This window comes from Nematostella vectensis, chromosome 13 (genome assembly GCF_932526225.1).
Source record: "Nematostella vectensis chromosome 13, jaNemVect1.1, whole genome shotgun sequence".
Taxonomy (NCBI): domain Eukaryota; kingdom Metazoa; phylum Cnidaria; class Anthozoa; order Actiniaria; family Edwardsiidae; genus Nematostella; species Nematostella vectensis.
This window is the reverse complement of record NC_064046.1, coordinates 1353301-1373664: the sequence shown is the minus strand read 5'-3', so window position 1 is coordinate 1373664 and position 20364 is coordinate 1353301. Positions and strand designations below refer to the sequence as shown.

Below are 20364 nucleotides of genomic sequence, written 5' to 3'. Positions count from 1 at the left end.
GTACATCGGCGTAAATGTTTGTAATTTTGGCTAAAATGAATGCGTATTTCTCTGTAATGAAAAGCAAAAGGTGTATTTGTTTACCTCTCGACCACGCACTTATCTAAAGCAGAGTGTATCGTTTAGCGAAGCGAGAATAATGAATAATCTACGAGATGCTAATGGTTTCTGTATCACAGTAAATTTTATTATTTTCTTCCTCTTTATTATTTAGTTCGAAACTAGACACTGGCGCGCCTTCAGAGTTTTGCTAAGGAGGAGGGGATTGTTGGGCGTTATAGTCATATAAATCACATACAAAAGTCAGTATTTGTTAATGTTCCCATCATAAAAGAAAGCGGCCGAGAAGGAGGTGCGCAACCCCTTAAGCTAGCCGCACCCTCTAGAAAGCAAAGCACCAGTCTAATATATCTAGACCCGCGTATGGATTAGTTTGGCCATGAAAGCGGGTGGGTGTGAAGTGGCTGCTAATTTGCTTGTAAATATAATATGATCGTCATTTCAATCTAGTCGACTATTTAAAGATTCCAAGAAAACCCCCAAAAGTTGATCTCACTGTTTTGTTATCATAGATTCTACGGACAATCACTTTGTACAAAAACATGATGGAAATGAGTGAAGTAAGTGACGCTTTTCGGTACACCTCAATAGACACCATAATCTCATGTGCTGCTCGTATATGGCCCGGAGGGCACATATCGCGATTGGCTATTAATCAAAAGCCTTTTAATGACCTTGAGATTCGCATGAGAGCGTAAGGTCTAGAGATCTGTCGACCGCATAGGGCTTTGGCTGATTGAGAACCTTTAGTTCTTTTTCTCTCTCAAGGTTTAGCCGAATCAGAGCCACAAGGAAGGTACTGTGTTCTGTTCTTCTCGCTGCAGGTTTACCCGAATTTTGTTTACTAAATGTTTAACGGATTAATTAATTGACCTTCGAATACTGCCTTAATCTGTTTTCTTTCTAGTGCAAAGTAGTTTTATGTAGATTTGTTTTCTCAAAGTCACGCGAGGCTCTTAGAAGTTTGTTTATTTGTTTGTTTGTTTGTTTGTTTGTTTGTTTGTTTCTGGTTAGCAGGCCTATATCATTTCAAGTATAACCCATCTAAAAGAAACAGAATTTTAACTACTTGGTTAAAACTAAATTTCGATAAATGCATCTCATAGGCCGACCCAAACCAACACTGATAGACTTAAAGACTTCGTAACTTTAGAATATTGTAAATAATCCATAGGGCAGACTCAAATAATAATCCATAAATAATCCATGGTGTCAGAATTCTGCTTGCATTATAACCCTGTAATTCAGTAGCGTCTGCTCGTATTATGATTATTTCAAATTATTATTAAGTTTAACATATTTTCATTTATTTATTTATTTTTAAATGTTTTCTATGGTGATGGATAACTGTGAAGGGAACTCGTGACAACTGTCACGAAATAATTTATTTAGAGTGCTTGTTTTGAGCACTTTCCATTTAAAGAATGTCGATCAACCACTCCTTTGTTATTGTTTATCATTGAAAATACAGCGGTTTATTCGGAAGGAAACTTCAAAATAAAAACCTACGAATGAAGTCTGATATGTTATTGACGATATTTGATTGAGAATATCTTGGTTACTCGCTTGAATTAGCCGATGGAAATGGATGCTTTGTGTGACTCGCCATTAAACGGGAGCATAAAATGGCGGCGTGATTGGCCTTCTTTAAATAATAGATGCAGCGTATACTCAGTAATCAGGGAACCTCTGCCAGCCGCCATTTTGTCATCCTAGAAAGATACCAAGTGTGGGAAAAGCATCCATTTCCATCGACTGATTTGAGTAAGCTGATGCGATATTTTCGATTGAATTTGGTAAAGAAAGTATAAACGTTTAATTTTTAAATTCTTCTCATAATTTGGATCCCTATATTTGTTGAAAACAGAAACAAAGGTGTGGCCGGCAATAGCTCAAGAGTCTTTCAAAATATAGTGGAACTTGGATTTTACGATAACCTCGATTTTACAATAGCGTTCCTTTCTTCCGGCGGAAATATAGTTAAATGTATAAGAAATTGCCTCGATCTTACGATATTAGATACAACGATATTCTCGATTTTACGATACAAATCTGTAGTTTTGACATCCATACAACGATATTACTGATTCTCTCCATCAACAAATAGAGAAAACTTTTTATTTGGCCTGGGAAGTGATTTGACAGATCTTGTTAAATACAGATTACAGTCTTGTAGAGAGAGAAACTGTAAAATCTCACTCAGTTACAATATTATTTTGTTGTAATTGATAATCAACCCGACCTCGCTACAACGATATTTTCAAAGGATTTTCCTTTATATCGTAAAATCGAGGACCTCTTTTTAACGATACCTCGATTTTACGACACATTTCCTTTCTCCTGAGGCATATCGTAAAATCCAGGTTTCACTGTACCATGGGGACGAATGGCTGTTCGAAGAATTTAAAAGGCTGATAACCAGGCGTTCTAGTGCCCTCCTTCGCAGAGGTTCCTGTGTCGAAAGCGAAAAGAACGACACAAATATTTAGGAGTGCAAAATATAAACAGTGTCCAAACTTCTAGACAGTCCACTTATACAGCTATTTCAAATAAGGCTGCACTCAGAGAATCTGTGTATCGTGGCCCGCAGTATCAATTAAATTAGCAAATAAGCATAAATAAACTACAAATCGAGGTTTCAAAAGCTGTAGAATCCATGTTTATGTTCTTATGAACATTCACACGGCTTTCAGATACAAGGATTCAGCCGTTTTTATGCTACCCATGAACCACCCCGGGTTACGATAAATGGATTCTCGGGTGCAGCCTTATTTGAAATAGGTGTATAAGCTTTCGTAAATTTATCTTTTTTCATACATCAACTTACCGCGCTTATCCAATCAGTCTAATATTAATATTATCGAAGTAATGTGCGATCGCGATCGATGATATTTTGTACCTAACAGTGCGTGACTCCTCGAATCCCTTACAAACGCGACAGGTATTTTGTTATGTTTTTTTTTCTAGTAATTTTGGTAACCCTTAGGTTTTTTTTTTTTTCAGATAATTCTGGTCACCCTTTAAGGGTTTAATTTTAAAGGTGGAGGTTTTTTTTAGCCTACTGGGTATTAGCGTGGCGGTGGATGGTTTTATCGCGAAAAACTCGATCCATCGGCTTATGACCCGCGCGATAGAACACCATGTTCCGCCCGCCATCATGTTCCGCCTTCTAGAAGACTTCTGAGGCAAAAAGTTTCTTTTTTCTTTTAGAAAAGCACAGGCCGCGAAGGCCAAGCACAAATTATACCCACCGTAGCTCCTGTCATTGCTTTCAAGGTTCTGTATTATAAGGTAAGAGATATAAGAGATAATGCTAGTTTTAGGATAACTCAGATAAATCGAACAATAAACGGAACGGGAGACGTAGGATAACTTTCGGAACGGAACGGTTCCTTTTCTTCCTTCTCCTTCTGCGTTGATTTCCACACTACGCTCCCCTTTCAGTCTCCGTTTCTTGCGCTAATCCTAAGTAAGTTATCCTAAGTAATTCTACTAAGCTCGGACTTACTTACATAACTGACCGATAGGGGTCTCATCAAACGAAAATTTTTAGATCCCGTGGAATTTATCTAGTTTCATAAATTTGGATATCGACGAAAAATAATTTTGGATTTACATGGGTTTTGGTCGCAAATAATCCGGCTCGTAAATTACAACAATAAGCCCCTTTTGCTAAATGGTATATTCTTCAAATTTTAAACTTTTTTGATTTTTTTAATAATCCCAAATTTTTTAGTATGCTTTTATGAATCAATTTTTTTATTTTGATAGAAGAAAGGCCTCTTATTACATATCGCCACGTTTCATTTTTAACATTTTTTCCCTAAAATATTCCCTAAAATAATTTATTAGCTAGATAACATAAAAATAGCATTGCCTGTGTGCGTTTTTTTCGGCTCCAACATATCTGGGGGCGTCTCTTTCACAACCATAATAAAAAAGCTTCTAATATCTCTAAAGTGTTTTCCACTATATTGTGGTTTTGCCCGAGAGAAGGTAAGCTCGACATTATGCTAGGACGAATTGGCGCTATGTGAAAAACCGCTAAGAATCTTATTAGTTATTTGTCATATTTCACACAGTGAGCATATGTTGTTTCTATGACAACAATATATGACACCTGTGACGTCATTGATTGGCATGGTACCTTTAATATAGCATACGTTTGCGAATGGACTCTTAATTAAAGTAATAATTTAAATTTCTTTCACAAAAATATTTTTTCTACTTATTTAAAATAAAGGAACATAAAAAGGATTTTGCCAAATTTAGATGTTAGTTAAATTTTTTTTTAGCTTATTATGTGTCATGACATCCGCCATCTTGGATCCACCATCTTGGATTTAATGAAAGTTATTTATTTTAATCAATAAACTGGATGGCAAAATCTGAAGCCTGACAATATTTAATCTTCGTTTCAAGTTGTATTAATGATTTCAGGTGGATTTGAATGTTTTTTTTTTGCTATTTCTACAAGCACTATTTCGAGAATTGACAAAAAAAAACATGACCCCTCCCTCCCCCTTCGAAAATAGAGATGTAAATTCTTATTGTGTTTTTTTCAAAACTTGGTATAAAACGTTTATATGACATGGATTTACGCTGAAAACGTGGTATAAATAGTTTATTTTAACGACTTAAAGCGTTTTGCCTAATTTTCATTAAACCTATGTCTCAAAACTTGGTTACTATGGTTACCAGGGTACACATATCAAAATTTTGTTTACACCAAACTGATCCCAGATAAATTTTAGGAAAAGTCATCAAATCTCAATGCTCTAGCCCTACTAGTTCAAAAACTATTACAGATCAAATGTGCTGGGGGCCTCAAAAGCCCCCCGGTCTGAATAGGGTTAAGGTGTACCAAAAGCTCATAAATTTTGCACTTTAAGTAAACTTATTCTCGGTACTATTCTCTAGTTAGGTAAATCCTAAAACCAATTTAAAACTATCAACCAAAATATATTGAATCACGTTTTTGAGATTGATGCATAAATTAATTAAGATTATTAATTATTAATTAAGAACTGTGAATATTTCCTTTATCTGGAAGAGGATATTTTATTACCCTGAGACATGAGAGAAGCGCGAGACTGTGAAATGTTGAAAAGACCGGAGACTATTAATTTTTCCATTGAAATAACCCTTTACATTACCGATTCCACGTTAAAGTGCAATTTCTCATACGCATTAATTCAGATCGCAGCATGATCTCAGGTAATGACGGGGTTAAGATAACCAGGCAACCTGAACTATTATCTAGAACTACTCTACAATGGCGCCCATTCTAATACCCATTTGCATGCTAATGTGACATCGTAAAAATGTAGAAGATAAATCAACACGAGGCCGAAGCAGCATGTTTTTCGCCTCGGTTAAAGTAGTTTTGCCGTCATTTAAAGCATAAGTGTCCTGTTTTGCTTCGAGGAAGCTCCACTCGAAACATCAGAGCGTTAGCAAATTACTCTGTTTTCATAGAGGCAGAAAACATACAATCCAACCATGTGTTGACTTATTTCCCTGATTCAAGTATGCCTTTGCAGACCATCTAGTTATTACACAGTTTATCTGTAGTCTTTCTAGTTATACCAAGTGGACCAAGCAGAAAACAGAAAAGATCTGCTCGTTTGTCCTCTCTGTCCTCATCGGTAATTGACGCGCCACCTTTATCTCTCCCAGGGGAGGGGGTGGGGGTTGTTTTGGGGTGATCATAGTACATGTAGCTTGAACGCGGCATATGCTTTAGATGTTTCATGGATTTTACCCTATGGCTAAAAGCAATTTCACATTCAGATCGGAAGACCCGGAATACATTAGTCTATTATTGAAAACGTTTTAAATTCTTTCGAGAATAGAGCCATGCTTTTAAGAGGCACTAACAAAAGGCAATAACATTTCATTCTGATAAAGCTAGGAGAATTTGGTTTCTTGTATGTGATGCGTTCAAACTTGTGTGCTCAACCATCGGATCTTCTTTTGACGTCGTCTGGTGATTTGATGTTTTCATTCATCTTTGCCGGAGCCAAAAGGTCTGGAGTCTGGAGTTGAATGAGTTTGATGAAAAACTTATGATAGAATTTGTTGTATGCATGGTGGTGAGCTACAAATATCGAGGTCTAGGTTTGTGATTTCATTGTGAAGTTACTCAAACTCGATTTAACCAATCGCTGCCTTGCCCTAATAAACCTGGTGCATTAACTGGTGAGTAACAGGAACCCATTAAACTGCAAAGGTGAAGAGCCATTCGTATAAACTGTTTGTGAGACTTCGCAATATCGCCTATAAACAAAGCACTAATCTAGGATTGTTATGTGCTTCTTTTAAATCCTTTAAAAAGGTGTCGCTTGATAAGCATTTCGCTAAAAGAGTATTTATACCACTTTAATTCTGCTGGTATCACCAGAGAAGAAGGGAGTTGCTACTCCTTTCTCCTCGATGTTTTTTTTCTCTCTCATATCTTCTGCTTATTGCTTGAAAAGAATAGAGCGTTTATTTTCCAGGGTAAAATATAGTCTGATTAATCTCGATCTTTTTCAAAATTTCTTAAGAGAATGGGTATCATGTTAACCATGTTTTTTTACTCGTGATTCCGGAATGAGAATGATTAGAATAGAAAAAGCTCGCGTTCGTTTATCCCGCGTTCCCATTCCGGAATGGAATGAAGGCCATTCCACCCATTCGCTACCTGTAGCAGCCATTCTGAACATTCTCTACCATCCATTCCCATTCCAGAACGATAGGAAAAAACGCGCCTTTAGTAAGCCTAACGATATTTATCAGGTTTTGATACAAGAGTGCTCACAGGTCTAGTATCAAAGGTAATTGGTATCTTTCAGAAGGCTCTGATGACAAAATGAATATCAGAATGTATTTTTATAAAAATTCTCAAAAGCTTGATCGAGTAAATTTTAAAAGATTCTACCTCTCGATTTTTGTTAGTATATATTTACGGTATAAAAAAAGAGGGATGATACGGCTATTCAGATATCTTTTCCGATTATTTCTGAATTTCTCCGACAAGAACCTTCTACAAAAATCTTAAAAAGATCCCTCCCCCCCCCAAGGGGTTACAGTGACCCAAAGCAACGCCCCTATCTCCCCCATAGGCTAATCGCTTGGTTTCACTCTGTTTTGAAAACTCATTAACTGCAATTAAACGTTTTTGGCAGGCAGGACCGATGCTCTTTACTCGGCTAATCTAATCTTTTCCATTTCCCTCCTGCTCGAGGGGCGGAATCGCCTGCAAGGTGTGAGAAATTGGTGCTTTTCTAGGATTAAAACCTGGATATTCCTCCCATAAGTAAAAGGTATTTCTCTACCAAAACGCTTCAATAGTTTATTGAATTCATTGTATGCCGCTTTTTCACAAAGGTACAACGAGGAACAACGTTTACTTAAAAGAAAGATATGATTGGAATTGATAAGATATTTTAATAGGTCCTTCCGTTTTCTTCCTTATAACCGACAGAACAATATATGCTCTTTTCAAAAGGCGATACGCTTTCAATGTAAGAATGTGTTATCTTCTTTCTAGTACATCATGGATAAACGATGCTATTAATAAGATTTTTTTTCTTCGCTTGAAGTTCCGCTCGACGAAGGCAAACAAGCAAAAATCATTTGCAAAGCTTTTTGGTCGTTTTTTTTTCTAAACAAAATTATTGTTTAGATATAATTCTGGTAAAGCACTCTTGTTAAATGGGAGCTGTCTTTGTTCTAACCTGCCTGTTCTATGCATTTCTCCTAGGACATTTTCTTCTTTTTCTCTTTTTCACATGTAAGATATATTTGATTTAAGCTTCTAGTTTCTTGTTTGCGGCCCTCGTCGACTCAGCTGATTTTAGTATACCAGTCAGGTTTGTTACTATTGCTTGTTCTACTTTTTTCTTATTTTTTTAAAAAGACCATGTGCCTAAATGACAAATGTCGCAAAAACTGAGTGAGAATCAAAGAGACAAGATGTGATTCTTGGAGAAGAGTGCAGTCGGAATTAATGTGGTTATTTCTATTTTCTGCACTGGTCTTTTGATAATATGAGGGGTCATTTTCTTTAAAGTGTTGCTTTTTAAGAATCTCTCTAGATTTTATGATGACTTATTAAAAGTAATGGAATACAGCAGTTAATAGGCAGTTTTGGCTAGCTTCTAATAGCAATCATATGTCGCTACGGGGCTAGATAATTTCATTGGTTTATGCATGATGTTAGGCCAGTCGGCTGTGTTTTTGTGGGAAAATCGCTGATAGCAGAAGATTAATGGGCTAAGAGCCACTAAAGGGCGATAACAAAACGAGGAGAAGTTACCAGCTAACTACAGTTTAAGTGAATAAGAGTTGTTTTTTTTATTTCAAAATATTTTTATGTAATATTTACACGACACGGTTAAGGTCGGATATTGACACGTTATTAGCAAATAGCAGTTTTGTATTCCTAAATTTTATTACATTTGGCTCCTTTTGACCAAGTCATTAAATTGGGTAAATTCACTACATATTGATGAGTTTCTACAAGAGAGCATAAGATATATCTTATGCCCTCTTGGTTTTTATGTACAGTTTGGCCTAACTTCTCAGGGTAAGTGCCTGTTTTTGTAAAATTTTAAACAATATATTTTAAGCTATCATGTTATGTGCTCCATATAGATAATGATGTTGGGATTATAGATGGATTTCTGTAGTTAAGCCTTTTTGTTTATGCTGTATAACCTTAAGATATGTTAATTCATGCTTAAAGACATTTAACCGCAAGCGACTAAAGCCATTTTAAAGCTGTGTTTTTTCTTGAAAACTACTTTGTTTGTTTAGATTCTATTTCTATTTTTAAAGAGATTAATTGCAAATGGGTTTTTTTTTTTCAAGAAAAGATGGACAAAGCTTGTTTAGGCCATGACATCATTTACACTTCTGGGGGCTATTTGGCGATGTAATTTTATCTTTTTGTTGTTTCTGCTTTTTTCTTTCACACTTGGGCAGATTAACCAGTATTAAAAACCATCTTTCTGGTAGACAGACTTAATCTTTATAGATTGTCCATCCACACAATGTAAATCTTAAGGACCACGAGGGCAAAAATATCCCCCAGAGTATCCCAGCGACGACACAAGTAATGAAACATCTATAAGGACATCAATGGGATAACGACGAGGGACTTGTTTGAAGATAGTGTATATTGATGTCGGCTCGTGAATTCACTTTTACGATTATAATTTTATCAACTAAAGTACGTACGCTGGCAATTTGATTTATATTTATCCATAATTTATTTATTTTTTCTTCTGATTATAGAATATCAACCCAGTTTCATAGGGCTAAAAGCCGCTTTCTAATGGACTTTTAAAAGTCCGCACTCGTCAACGTATTAAGAAGCCTCAGTAGTATTTTTTCTAGTTGTGTTCGCATAATTTTGCCACCATACTTATGAATCTATATGCTTTTTTAAATAAGTCCTTACTATCTTACAGCGATCTGCGGTATTTGTCTCATCTCCAATATGAGCCTTGAGCCTCTGACCGGGGCAGTGCTTGAAGAAAGTCAACAAGATACGACGAAAAACCCTGGTCGATGACGTAGCTGAAGGGAGTTTCACGTCACTTGACAAAGTGCGACGTCACAAAAAAATTCTTACGTCATGAATACTTCTAATACGTCACTCGACCCGTACGACGATGACCTTCCCCTGGGACCCATAGTGGGGATTATACTGGTTCAGGCCGTGGGCACGGTGGTCGGTAATCTGATGGTCTGCATCGCTATCTATATCCAGCCCTCCCTACATCACGTGACCTACCATTCCATCTTCAGCCTCGCTCTGGCGGACCTGCTGGCAGGCCTGGTTGCTATGCCTTCTTATGTTGCCAAGAAGTTCGTGACTGAGGGTCCGTTTTATCAGTTCGTCTGTGACGCTTTCAGGTAGAGTGGGACCCCATTAAATAAAGCTCTCAAGGGCCAGGGGAAACAAGTTAAAGACGGGAATTCAAAGCTAGTTTGAGTTAGCGGGGTGTTGGAGTTGTCTGTGTTTGAGTTTATGGGTGTCTACTGTATATGAAAAGCAAGAGCTGTGTGGGAGAGAGGATGATTGTCTCTTGCGAACGGTACCAGCATCGTTTAACTTTGCAATCGCCGCCTTGTGCATTTGGCTTTTCTCTCAGCTCCTCGTTGCATTAATGTAAAGTGCAGATACCAGCAAATGCTACCTGCGGTGTTGTTGTATTTGTACGGGGCTGCAATTGAACTCAAGTCTGTCTCACTCTCTACACACACACTAGACCCTCGAGGCCTGATGAAGAGCATGCTTGGAGATGAATAGAACCAATTCGAGAAGGAGAATTTAGGCGCTTGATTGGAACCCTAAGCTCAGTTTCCAGCCGTGGTGGTTTCGATGCCCCGCAATTCTCTTCCATCCTAGTCCGGGGCAGCACACAATGTAACCAGGCCTGGAGACCTAGCCTATAAAACTCCTACCACTACCCAGCACACAAAGCATGGTGGGGTACATGTCATTTCCCTCTGACCTCTACCCAAGCTAAAACTCCTAGAAACTCCTACCAGTACTCAAGCAAAAACTCCTAGAAATCCCTACCAGTACCCAAGCTAATACTCCTAGAAACCCCTACCAGTACCCAAGCTAAAACTCCTAGAAACCCCTACCAGTACCTAAGCTAAAACTTCTAGAAACCCCCATCAGTACCCAAGCTAAAACTCCTAGAAACCCCTACCAGTACCCAAGTTAAAACTCCTAGAAACCCCTACCAGTACCCAAGTTAAAACTCCTAGAAACCCCTACCAGTACCTAAGCTAAAACTTCTGGAAACCCCCATCAGTACCCAAGCTAAAACTCCTAGAAACCCCAACCAGTACCCAAGTTAAAACTCCTAGAAACTCCTACCAGTACCCAAGCTAAAACTCCTAGAAACCCCTACCAGTAGCCAAGCTAAAATTCCTAGAAACCCCAATCAGTACCCAAGCTAATACTCCTAGAAACCCCAATCAGTGCCCAAGCTAATACTCCTAGAAAACCCTACCAGTACCTAAGCTAATACTCCTAGAAACCCCTACCAGTACCCAAGCTAAAACTCCTAGAAAACCCTACCAGTACCTAAGCTAAAACTCCTAGAAACTCCTATCAGTACCCAAGCTAAAACTCCTAGAAACCCCTACCAGTACCTAAGCTAAAACTCCTAGAAACTCCTATCAGTACTCAAGCTAAAACTCCTAGAAACCCCTACCAGTACCCAAGCTAAAACTCCTAGAAACCCCAATCAGTACCCAAGCTAATACTCCTAGAAACCCCTACCAGTACCCAAGCTAAAACTCCAAGAAACCCCTACCAGTACCTAAGCTAAAACTCCTAGAAACCACCATCAGTACCCAAGCTAAAACTCCTAGAAACCCCTACCAGTTCCTAAGCTAAAACTCCTAGAAACCCCTACCAGTACCAAAGCTAAAACTCCTAGAAACCCCTACCAGTACCTAAGCTAATACTCCTAGAAACCCCTACCAGTACCCAAGCTAAAACTCCTAGAAACCCCTACCAGTACCCAAGCTAAAACTCCTAGAAGCCCCTACCAGTACCCAAGCTAAAACTCATAGAAACCCCTACCAGTACCCAAACTAAAACTCCTAGAAACCCCTACCAGTACTCAAGCTAAAACTCCTAGAAACCCCTACCAGTACCCAAGCTAAAACTTCTAGAAACCCCTACCAGTACCCAAGCTAAAACTCCTAGAAAATCCTACCAGTACTTAAGCTAAAACTCCTTCCCAAGTCTATTATTACGATTGCTCCATCCCTCCTCTTGTTTCCATTCCAGATTCTCATATTTTCTGACTGGTTACGCGTCCATCCTCAGCCTCTGTGTCATCAGCGTAGAGCGCCTGCTCGCCGTGAAATGCCCGCTGACCTACATGATGACGGTGACGCATGCTCGCGTGGTGATCGCCTTGGTGGTGATCTGGATCGACTCCGTGCTCGTCTCAGTCCTCCCGTTCCTGCCTCTGTCCTCGGGCGTCCCGCGGGAATGCAACTATCACCCTACCTCGTGGTGGAGCGTGATGGTTATTATCACCAACGTCATCATCCCCTTCCTTTTCATAGTCACGTGCTATGTGTATATCTACCTCATTGCGCGTGCGCACTTAGCGCAAATCTCCCGAGAGCGCGCGTCGGTGAGAGAAACGCTCCAAATGACTGAGAAACGCACCAATGACGGGCGAGAGCGCAAAGCCAACATCACTATCATGATTGTGATTGGTCTATTCGTCGTTTGCTGGTTTCCATCGAGTTTTTATTACTTCTTGCAGAAGGTGTGCCCTTGGTGCTTCCCAGAATCCTTTGCGGGGAGTCGCGGTTTCGTGAACGCTTTCGTCAAGATCCTGACTTTCACGTCGTCGTTCTGTAACCCTATTATTTACTGCTGGAGAAGCAATGACTTCAGGAAGGCTTTTATCAAGATTTTGTTGCGGAAAACGCGGAATTTTGCGGAGTCCTTCCGGAGCCGCTCACGGACAAGCACGAGTCAGTCGGAATCGCTGAATGAGAAAAATAGCAAAGGCTTAAGCAAAGGGAAGCGTCGAAATACAAATGGCGTCGAGAGGAGCCATTTTAAAGAAGGAGCGATGGGCTCTTTGATAGGCAGTAAAGTGCGCAATGACTGTAACAATAAAACGGGTTCGCTAAAAAAGGCAACAGGCGAAATGATCAATGGGACATCGGGGAGAGTCGTTAAAAAGTCGGAAAGAATTTGCCAAGCGCGTTCCGAGTCGAAATCGGATTCGGAGAGTCTGTTATCTGATGATCAAGATTCGCAAGGAATTGTGGGTAAAAATACGGATATTGCCGAAATGAGTTGGGGTTCTTTTGTTGAAAGAGATTGTTTAAACCAGAGTGAGATAGAAGTGAGTGGAGAACATACCGGCAAAGAAGTTGATGACAATTTCTGTCATAAAAATGAAAATGAATCAGAAATTAATACCTTGGATGGAGGTTGTAATAACCCGATATATAATGATCGTGATTTGCCAACCAAAGCTGGAGACTTTGGAGGACAATGTGACCATACGGATGAACCATCTAGAGATATCGACAAGTTTGTTGCAAAAAATCATGATCTGTCCCACATGGAAGGGACTGAGACATTAGATCAGGTAGCTGTACAACAGGTAAACACAACACAGGTTAATGGAAATGATGACCGTGAGATATTTGAAGATGAAGTTTCGCCATCGAACAAACTTGAGATTTCTCTAAATGAAACAGGTTTTATGGAAGGGATTAAAGTGATCGAAACTAGGGTTTGAAAACTGACAAGGATATTTATTGTGTTCTAGCAGTTCAAGTAATGATTCCTCTTTTCTTGTCTCGGATGAAGAAGAGTTTTCGCCTACATATAACCGTCGATTATTTAAACAAACAAGGAGGCTTAGTGAAAAATTATGGTAAATTTTGTTTTTAGTCCTCACCTACTAAAAAGTGTTTTGGAGTCTCCCAACCTCAATTTTTTGAAAATTTTCCTTGTCTATTGGGACATTAAAAGTCTTAATCTCTAAGGTGTTGCCATGTTTATTCCTTTTAAGCCTCGCTTCCATGCGGCTCCGTTTTGGAAAAGCGTTTTTGAGGCTGTACATGATGCCGAAATTGCCAAAGAAGAAAATGAATTTTATTCTGTTAAATTAACATCGGAAGTCTTATTCTATTTTGCTTTATTTTTATATGTATGTTTAGTTTATTAGAAGATCTGTGAAAAATAATAAAAAGTATTTACATTTGACTTTAAATTGATAAAAAATAAATGCCATTTACTTTGAAAATATAAGAGAGTAGTAAACAAAATCAGTAAACAAAACAAAAACAGTAAACAGCCAGTCCGATAAATTAAAGGAATAAAACGTATTAAGAATAAATAAATAGGATTTATAGGACCCAAAGTAGGCAAAATATAACCAACATGATATCTATACAATGTCATCTGTATCATTTATTATTTACCGCAAATAATAATAGACAATAAAAGAGTTAGTAGCTCTGAGTTACTCTATTTCATCCTTTCTCCTTTGTTAGCCAGTGGCATGGACGTGTCCTGCCGCGCAATTGTCTCTTCATTATTCCTAGCCAGAATTTTCTTGGACTCTGTTTGATCCTTGCACTCTTTGTAAGCTAGTGACACAACCGTGTTCTGTCGCACCATTTTCTCTTCATTATTCCTGGCCAAACTTTTCCTGGACTCTGTAGGCATTGAGAGCTGCGCGTTACTAATCCTGGTACGTCTTATAATGGCCAGGAACGCTCGTCTTAACTCTTTTCTTCTCAGACAGTAGATAGCAATATTACTGACGGCATTGCAGTGAAGTATCCAGACAGAAAGCGTGTAGTAGATTTCAGACAGATTAACCCCGAACACGCGAAGCACGCGCGTCAGGAGGAATGGGAACCAGCTCAACAGGAACAAAAAGATGACAAGCAAAATGGCGGACGTAGCACGACGCTCTCGACCTATGGGGGGAGGGGAGAGGTTAGTTTTGAAAAGACGCTGTAAGATGACAAGCAGAATGGCGGACGTAGCACGACGCTCTCGACCTATGGGGGGAGGGGAGAGGTTAGTTTTGAAAAGACGCTGTAAGATGATAAGCAGAATGGCGGACGTAGCACGACGCTCTCGACCTATGGGGGGAGGGGAGAGGTTAGTTTTGAATAGACGCTGAAAGATGACAAGCAGAATGGCGGACGTAGCACGACGCTCTCGACCTATGCGGGGAGGGGAGAGGTTAGTTTTGAGCAAACGTCTTAAACAGAATCTTTGCCTGAAATACACATGAAAGGCGAGCAAACATCTCGCAAGCTCCGACCTGTGTGTGTGTGTGTGGGGGGGGGGGGGGTGGGTACCTAAGAACCACTACAACACCAGTCGCGCTAGGGCCACAGCTGATCCAAAATGCAGACGAAGGGTAATTTGAATCCAAAACTCTGCGAAAGAAGCACTCTAAAATCATATCTATAGCTTTTTCTGTATACTCCAATTTGTACTTCATTTTAGATCAGCTAGAGTCCGCCAGATTGTTATTTCCTCAATTTTCTTAGAAATATAATTAATTCATTCGTTCCTCACCGAAAAGACATAATAAATATTCCATGTATAATTGTTTGATTAGAATTTTTTTAAATGTACAATTCTATGAATCAAGTACTGACGTTGACTCGGAAATGTCGACACTAACGCTAATTGACTACAACTTTTGTCAGGATTTCTCTAATTCGGACAGGTTTTTCATCAAGAGTGCAGATAACCTAGATACTAAAAGATTAGCTTCACCTGAACAGTCAAGCAAATAGATATCCATGGACAAGTACAAACAAAGCTAATTATACATTGACAATTTCTTCAAGAAACCTTTCAAAAAGCAGTGCGGGTAAACGAGGAGACATTCGAGCTCAAACAGTTTTGAAAATAATAATAGATGATATTAAACTAGGATTCTAAAGCGAAAAATCGGTCAACTAGTTTCCCTGTCTCCTAGCCGTACGTGTGATTTGTTATCTCACAAATACTGACTAAAAACTAAACTGTTAATGGGTGAAAATTTCATACATGGTAGCTATGGAAATGCTGCCAAAAATATAAATATTGTTGGGGAAAAGGGCGAAGTCCCAACATTTGTCTTCTTCTCTGCCTTCCTGGAATTAAATTGAATATCTCAGACAAGTACAGTAAACAAATATACTCGTTTAGTGTTATGAAAATTGTGAAATAATGAATTAAAAAGTTAATAGACCGAGCACAAATTAAGGAGAGATAGCTCACCTTTCGCTAGTTTACGCCCATAAGAATAAATCATAGTTTCTGCCTTTATTCGTCTTTGCTGTGATCTCGCAATCAGAAGAACTTTAAAGCTCATAAATGTTAGAAAAACAAATGGACAAACAATGTTCAGTAGCATTGAAATCGCCGAGAACCATAAAGGACTTTCTTCCCAGATAATCCCACAGTCCAAACTCAACTCGTCAAAGCCCATCTCCGCGAGAAATATCGGAGCTATCGTGAAGCTCACCGCGTGAATCCAAGTGTACAGTATCATACAATGCACCGTTTTTAACGTAACACGCGCACGGTAACGCAGCGGATCACTTAACGCGATGTAACGATCCGCTCCCAACATGACTAGTGTTAGGGTGGAAACCACAGTGAAAGGATACGTTATGATACCTCCGACAACACACAGCGGACCACTGGAGCTAATCATTGATACATCCAGCATCGTTAGGAGATGGTACGGCATGACGACCGAAGACTGGATCAAGTCCGAGATTGATAGATTTAGGAGTAGGAGGTTCGATAGGGTTTGGCGAAGCCTTGCGAATTTTGCGATCGCTAGGATGATTAGTAGGTTCCCTATGATACCGATGAAGATAACTATGACAAGAATCACTGATAGAACTGCTATTTCTGCCACGCCGCGACTCTCCATTTTTTGGTTTATATATACACTATTTGAATAAAACGAGGCTGTATCTCTTATTCTTCTAAGGTGGCTCACGCGAAAGCCACGATTCTTCTTCAAAAGTTGTGCAACTGAAAAAGCTCTTCTTGCAACGAGCTTTTCAGATTTGTCTTTAGAAAATCCTTGTCTCGATTTTTCTGCCTGGCCGTCTAAAACAGGATAATGCTTCTCTCGCAAACCTTGATTCTGTAAAGCCGCAAACTAGAGCATTTAGGTCTAAATTTACTCTCTTTCCACTTTACTGTCCTTTTCTTCCCACAAATGGGACGTGATTTAAAGTGTTTCCTGTTCTCTCAAGTCAAGTCTTCCAAAGCTTATCTTCCATACACTGTTTAGTAGTAAAATGGGTGAATAAAAATTCTTGACCCTTTCTAGTGTTCTCTTCTTGAAGACGATACTTCTTCCTTAGCCTTTTATCCCGGTAAATCCACTCAAATGAAGATTTTACCCTTTGGAGCAATTAAAGGCTTGTTCTTCGATTAAGCCTCGAATATGATTCCTCACCTCTAGCTCAAATTTCACTTATTCGTTTTCAAAATTTAAATCCGTATTTTGTATTAGTAGTTGTTTTCAATATTGGTCAGCCAAAACTCTATGCTGTCCCCTTTTGCAATGCTTTGGCTACTAATTCTCAAACAACTTGCTTGGTAATGTCCTTCTATTCATTGCCAATTAAACCATCAAGCCAGGAACTTCCGCCGTTAATACTGGAGATCACTATTTTCTCGGCTTGAAAATAATCTGAAGGAGCTCTACTTGAACAAAGCGCACCAGACATTTTGTATCTCCCATGCAGTCTCAGCAGCACCTTTAAAAAAGAGGAACAACCTTTTATCAATCCGTGCTCTTAAATTAAAACACATTTGATGCTCCTTATTACCTAGTTATCTTCCTTATCCAATCCTCTTGGATTCTTAATCACAGTTTTAGCCAGCCTTTGTGTACAAATGCGTCTGTTTGCTAATTCTACTACGCGCAGTGATCTAGCCAATTCATTGCCTCAGCTGTGTCACCAACTCAACGGGAAATTATTTGCATCTTCAAATGCAATTTAGCGGAAAGGTAGAGAGGAAGATGTCAAAATTATGTTTACATTATATTATTCAAGATAGTTAGTTGTTAAGCGTGCCAATTTGAATTTTGGATAATCATATTTTAATATTCCGTGTCTACTACAGGTGCAGTTGTTATTAGTGGTGCTTTCAAGAAAATTTCATTCAATTGTAATTTTCAAATTGAATAAAAAATCTTCCTAACATATATCAGAAACGTGGTAACTTAGTTGACTTATCAATCGAATATTCTGTCCTTCTTATCTTTGCACTTAATAATTACTTTTCTGGGTAAACTTGATATGTGAAATGTATAGTTTCTTGAACAATATAACAAAAAACCTTTTTATTCGTAAAAGGGCATTAATCACATTAAAAACTCAACTTCTTTTACCCGCTGACAGGCACTTCATAACTGTCACTAATTTTATATCAATCCTGTTAACCATCAAGTTTGTTTGATTTCGTAAAACAAGTCGGGTAATGTTTGGTCCCTCTCACTTTGCCATGTTTCAGCGACGCATGCGCCGTTCATCCCTGAGAGTGATTAGCTAAAATAACCGTCGCCCCAAATGTTGGCGTTTCACTTGTACTTCGAACAAGTAGAAGTTTGGTTAGCTTTTACAGAAATGCGTTAGGCCTGACGAAGTTTTGTGATATTTTTTTACATTATTTTGTAGTATTTCGTACCATCTAAATTCAAAGGAGACACTTAAAATGCTTATAAAAAAAAGGCCAATAAATACTTATACATTTTAAAATATGAGTGCAGCACAAAATTCTACTCCATACGCATGGGCGGCGGAAGAAAAAAATATTTTTGGGGAGGGGCACAACACAACTTTCAATTGTTTTATCTCCTCCCTCCCCTCCACTATTTATTTTTGTCGATAAAATTACCCCCTCTCCTGGCCTTCCCGGTTCCGCCGCCCATGAAACGTTAACTTTCCTAGGAACCGGTCAGAATTAAACCCTTGGACGGAACAGCTGAATATGGGTAAACGCAACTGTAACAACGACAGTAGGCTATAGTGGGGGCGGTACAGGTACCGGTCTTTACTTCGCTGTTACAAACTCAAGGTTTACAAGGTCTGACTGCGGCCTTTTTATATGGTCCTACAACCGCGTCCCTTAGGTAATCCGACGCTGACAACCATGGAAAGCTTTTATCTCTGTTTAGATAACGACCTCAGCTAATGAGCGTCCGAGGAACGAACTACCCCCCATGGGTGTGTCGGTTTGTTACCCTTGGGCTACCGTGACTTAAGTAATGTTTACATGTTGCTACTAACTACGGTTGTCACACACTAACTGCTAGCTGTGCTAGTGTGCATGGCAAGATACACACATGAATATAATGATTGACAAGATTCCAATCATTTTTGCACATAAAATCTTAAACCTACTAAATCCTAATTTCGCCGACGGCCAGGTCTGAATCCTATTCAGGGCAAACCCTGTGTGAACTTAGACTTAACTTTTCTTTCTTTGATAAGAAGCGCGAACCGAGAATTGACGGCCGAATTCCGATTGTCAAATACCCCTGGAAAAGGGACGCGCAACTCCTACTTTTCCACTGGGTTAAAGGGTCAACTTCTTATTTTTCGCTATCCTATTTCATAGGAACGGCTAAAGTTGCTTTGTTGATATAACTTGCTTAAGAACGCCTTTTAGTTGAATAAACAAAACATACTTATAACGGTCCTTAACTTCTGGAAGGTCGGTGTTTAATGAAAGTAAGATATTTAGTTGTCAAAGATGACGTTAATCTATATTTCGTTATTTTCCTCCGTGACACAACAATACAAACCAAAACTCGTGGCTAAATATAGGTATAAAAAAAACACGACACATGACTCGTGTCTTGGTGAATTCTTTTAGTTTTACCTTTTTTTAGTCTTAGATCTGTAGAGAAGAACATCGCCGACATAAGAAAAGTAGAAATATAGCTAGCCCACTTTTTCGAACGACTTGGGCGCGTTGATTCTCAAAACAAAGTAAACAAAAAAACAAATTTCAGGAATAAATATATCTAGCTTGCGCTCCCTTCGATGTGTTACAACAAGAGTTTTCTATGGTATAATTCACTAGCAGAGCCGTAGCAGGCCACGTAAGATTAGGGGGGGGGGCATAATACATAAAAATTAAGAAAATATTGGGGGTGTCACAGCCACGCCCCTACTGGTTCTTCCGTTATATATTTTTTAATATTGGGGGGGGGGCACATGTGCCCCCCTAATTCCCCACCCCTCATCTTACAATGACAATACATATACAAAAAGTTCATGACAAGTAGTGCTTATTACACATATCTGGTCCTAACCTAGCAAAAGCTAGCAAAGGCTATCGAGTCTCTTGCCTCAGTATAAAAAAACTCTTAAACGAACTAAATTTAAACAAGATGTACGGTGTCAATCTGTGAAACTTTGAATTTGAAAATTATTATTGGGCTGCAGTAGAAATAGGACCTGAAATAGGATGTGATTCTCTTGGAATTTTTATTACCCCCCTCCCTTTACACAAGGTTATAAAATCTGGATCGTTCTGCATGGGGGAGGATTTTGTTCTATGGTTACCGAGCCTGCAAATCCTTTTACTCACCTCACTACAAAAACAGCTAGTTCAACTCCACAAATTTGCCAGCAGAACCATTCGGGATGAGTTTTCCCGGGATACGATTTTGTTCTATGGTTACCGGGCCTGCAAATCCTTTTACTCACCTCCAATCTTTTGAAGAGTTTAACAGTCCTCCGGTGCAAGTGGTC

At 39.0% G+C, this 20364-nt stretch overlaps 2 protein-coding genes across 14 annotated transcripts in view; one reads left to right on the top strand and one right to left on the bottom strand.

Annotated features, from left to right (window-relative positions):
* The window catches only part of LOC5505182 (histamine H2 receptor), a 21857-nt gene extending 7777 nt beyond the window's left edge, over positions 1-14080 (top strand). For 3 of the 12 annotated variants that reach the window (XM_032373562.2, XM_032373566.2, XM_032373567.2), the window contains 3 exons: positions 3271-3351; positions 9519-9966; positions 11867-14080. In XM_032373562.2, the coding sequence (XP_032229453.1) occupies positions 9686-9966; positions 11867-13352 (1767 nt within the window). In that variant the 5' untranslated portion in view covers positions 3271-3351; positions 9519-9685 and the 3' untranslated portion in view covers positions 13353-14080. Of the gene's footprint in view, positions 1-572; positions 621-686; positions 857-3270; positions 3352-5131; positions 6262-6976; positions 7368-7395; positions 8633-8869; positions 9278-9518; positions 9967-11866 lie in introns of those variants that run through there. The other 9 variants (XM_032373572.2, XM_032373570.2, XM_032373569.2 and 6 more) reach the window with 8 other exon arrangements.
* Positions 14010-20364, bottom strand: LOC5505151 (octopamine receptor 1). Of its 2 annotated transcripts, none has more exons than XM_048721210.1 (3): positions 20201-20364; positions 15851-17355; positions 14010-14544 (listed from the first exon to the last, which is right to left on the bottom strand). In XM_048721210.1, the coding sequence occupies exons 2-3, from the start codon at positions 16512-16514 to the stop codon at positions 14087-14089; spliced, it is 1122 nt and encodes a 373-aa protein (XP_048577167.1). In that variant the 5' UTR covers positions 16515-17355; positions 20201-20364; the 3' UTR covers positions 14010-14086. The 2 variants fall into 2 exon arrangements, with proteins under 2 accessions (XP_048577167.1, XP_032229468.1); XM_032373577.2 differs by lacking the exon at positions 20201-20364 and adding an exon at positions 17428-17645.

What these genes read in the sequence shown, in the direction of transcription:
- LOC5505151 (XM_048721210.1), bottom strand. Translation starts at nt 16,514, where the DNA reads ATGGAGAGTCGCGGCGTGGCAGAAATAGCAGTTCTATCAGTGATTCTT. An exon ending in TGGGCGTAAACTAGCGAAAG is followed by an intron (nt 14,545 to 15,850) that starts GTGAGCTATCTC and finishes CTCCCCCCATAG; the next exon opens with GTCGAGAGCGTCGTGCTACG.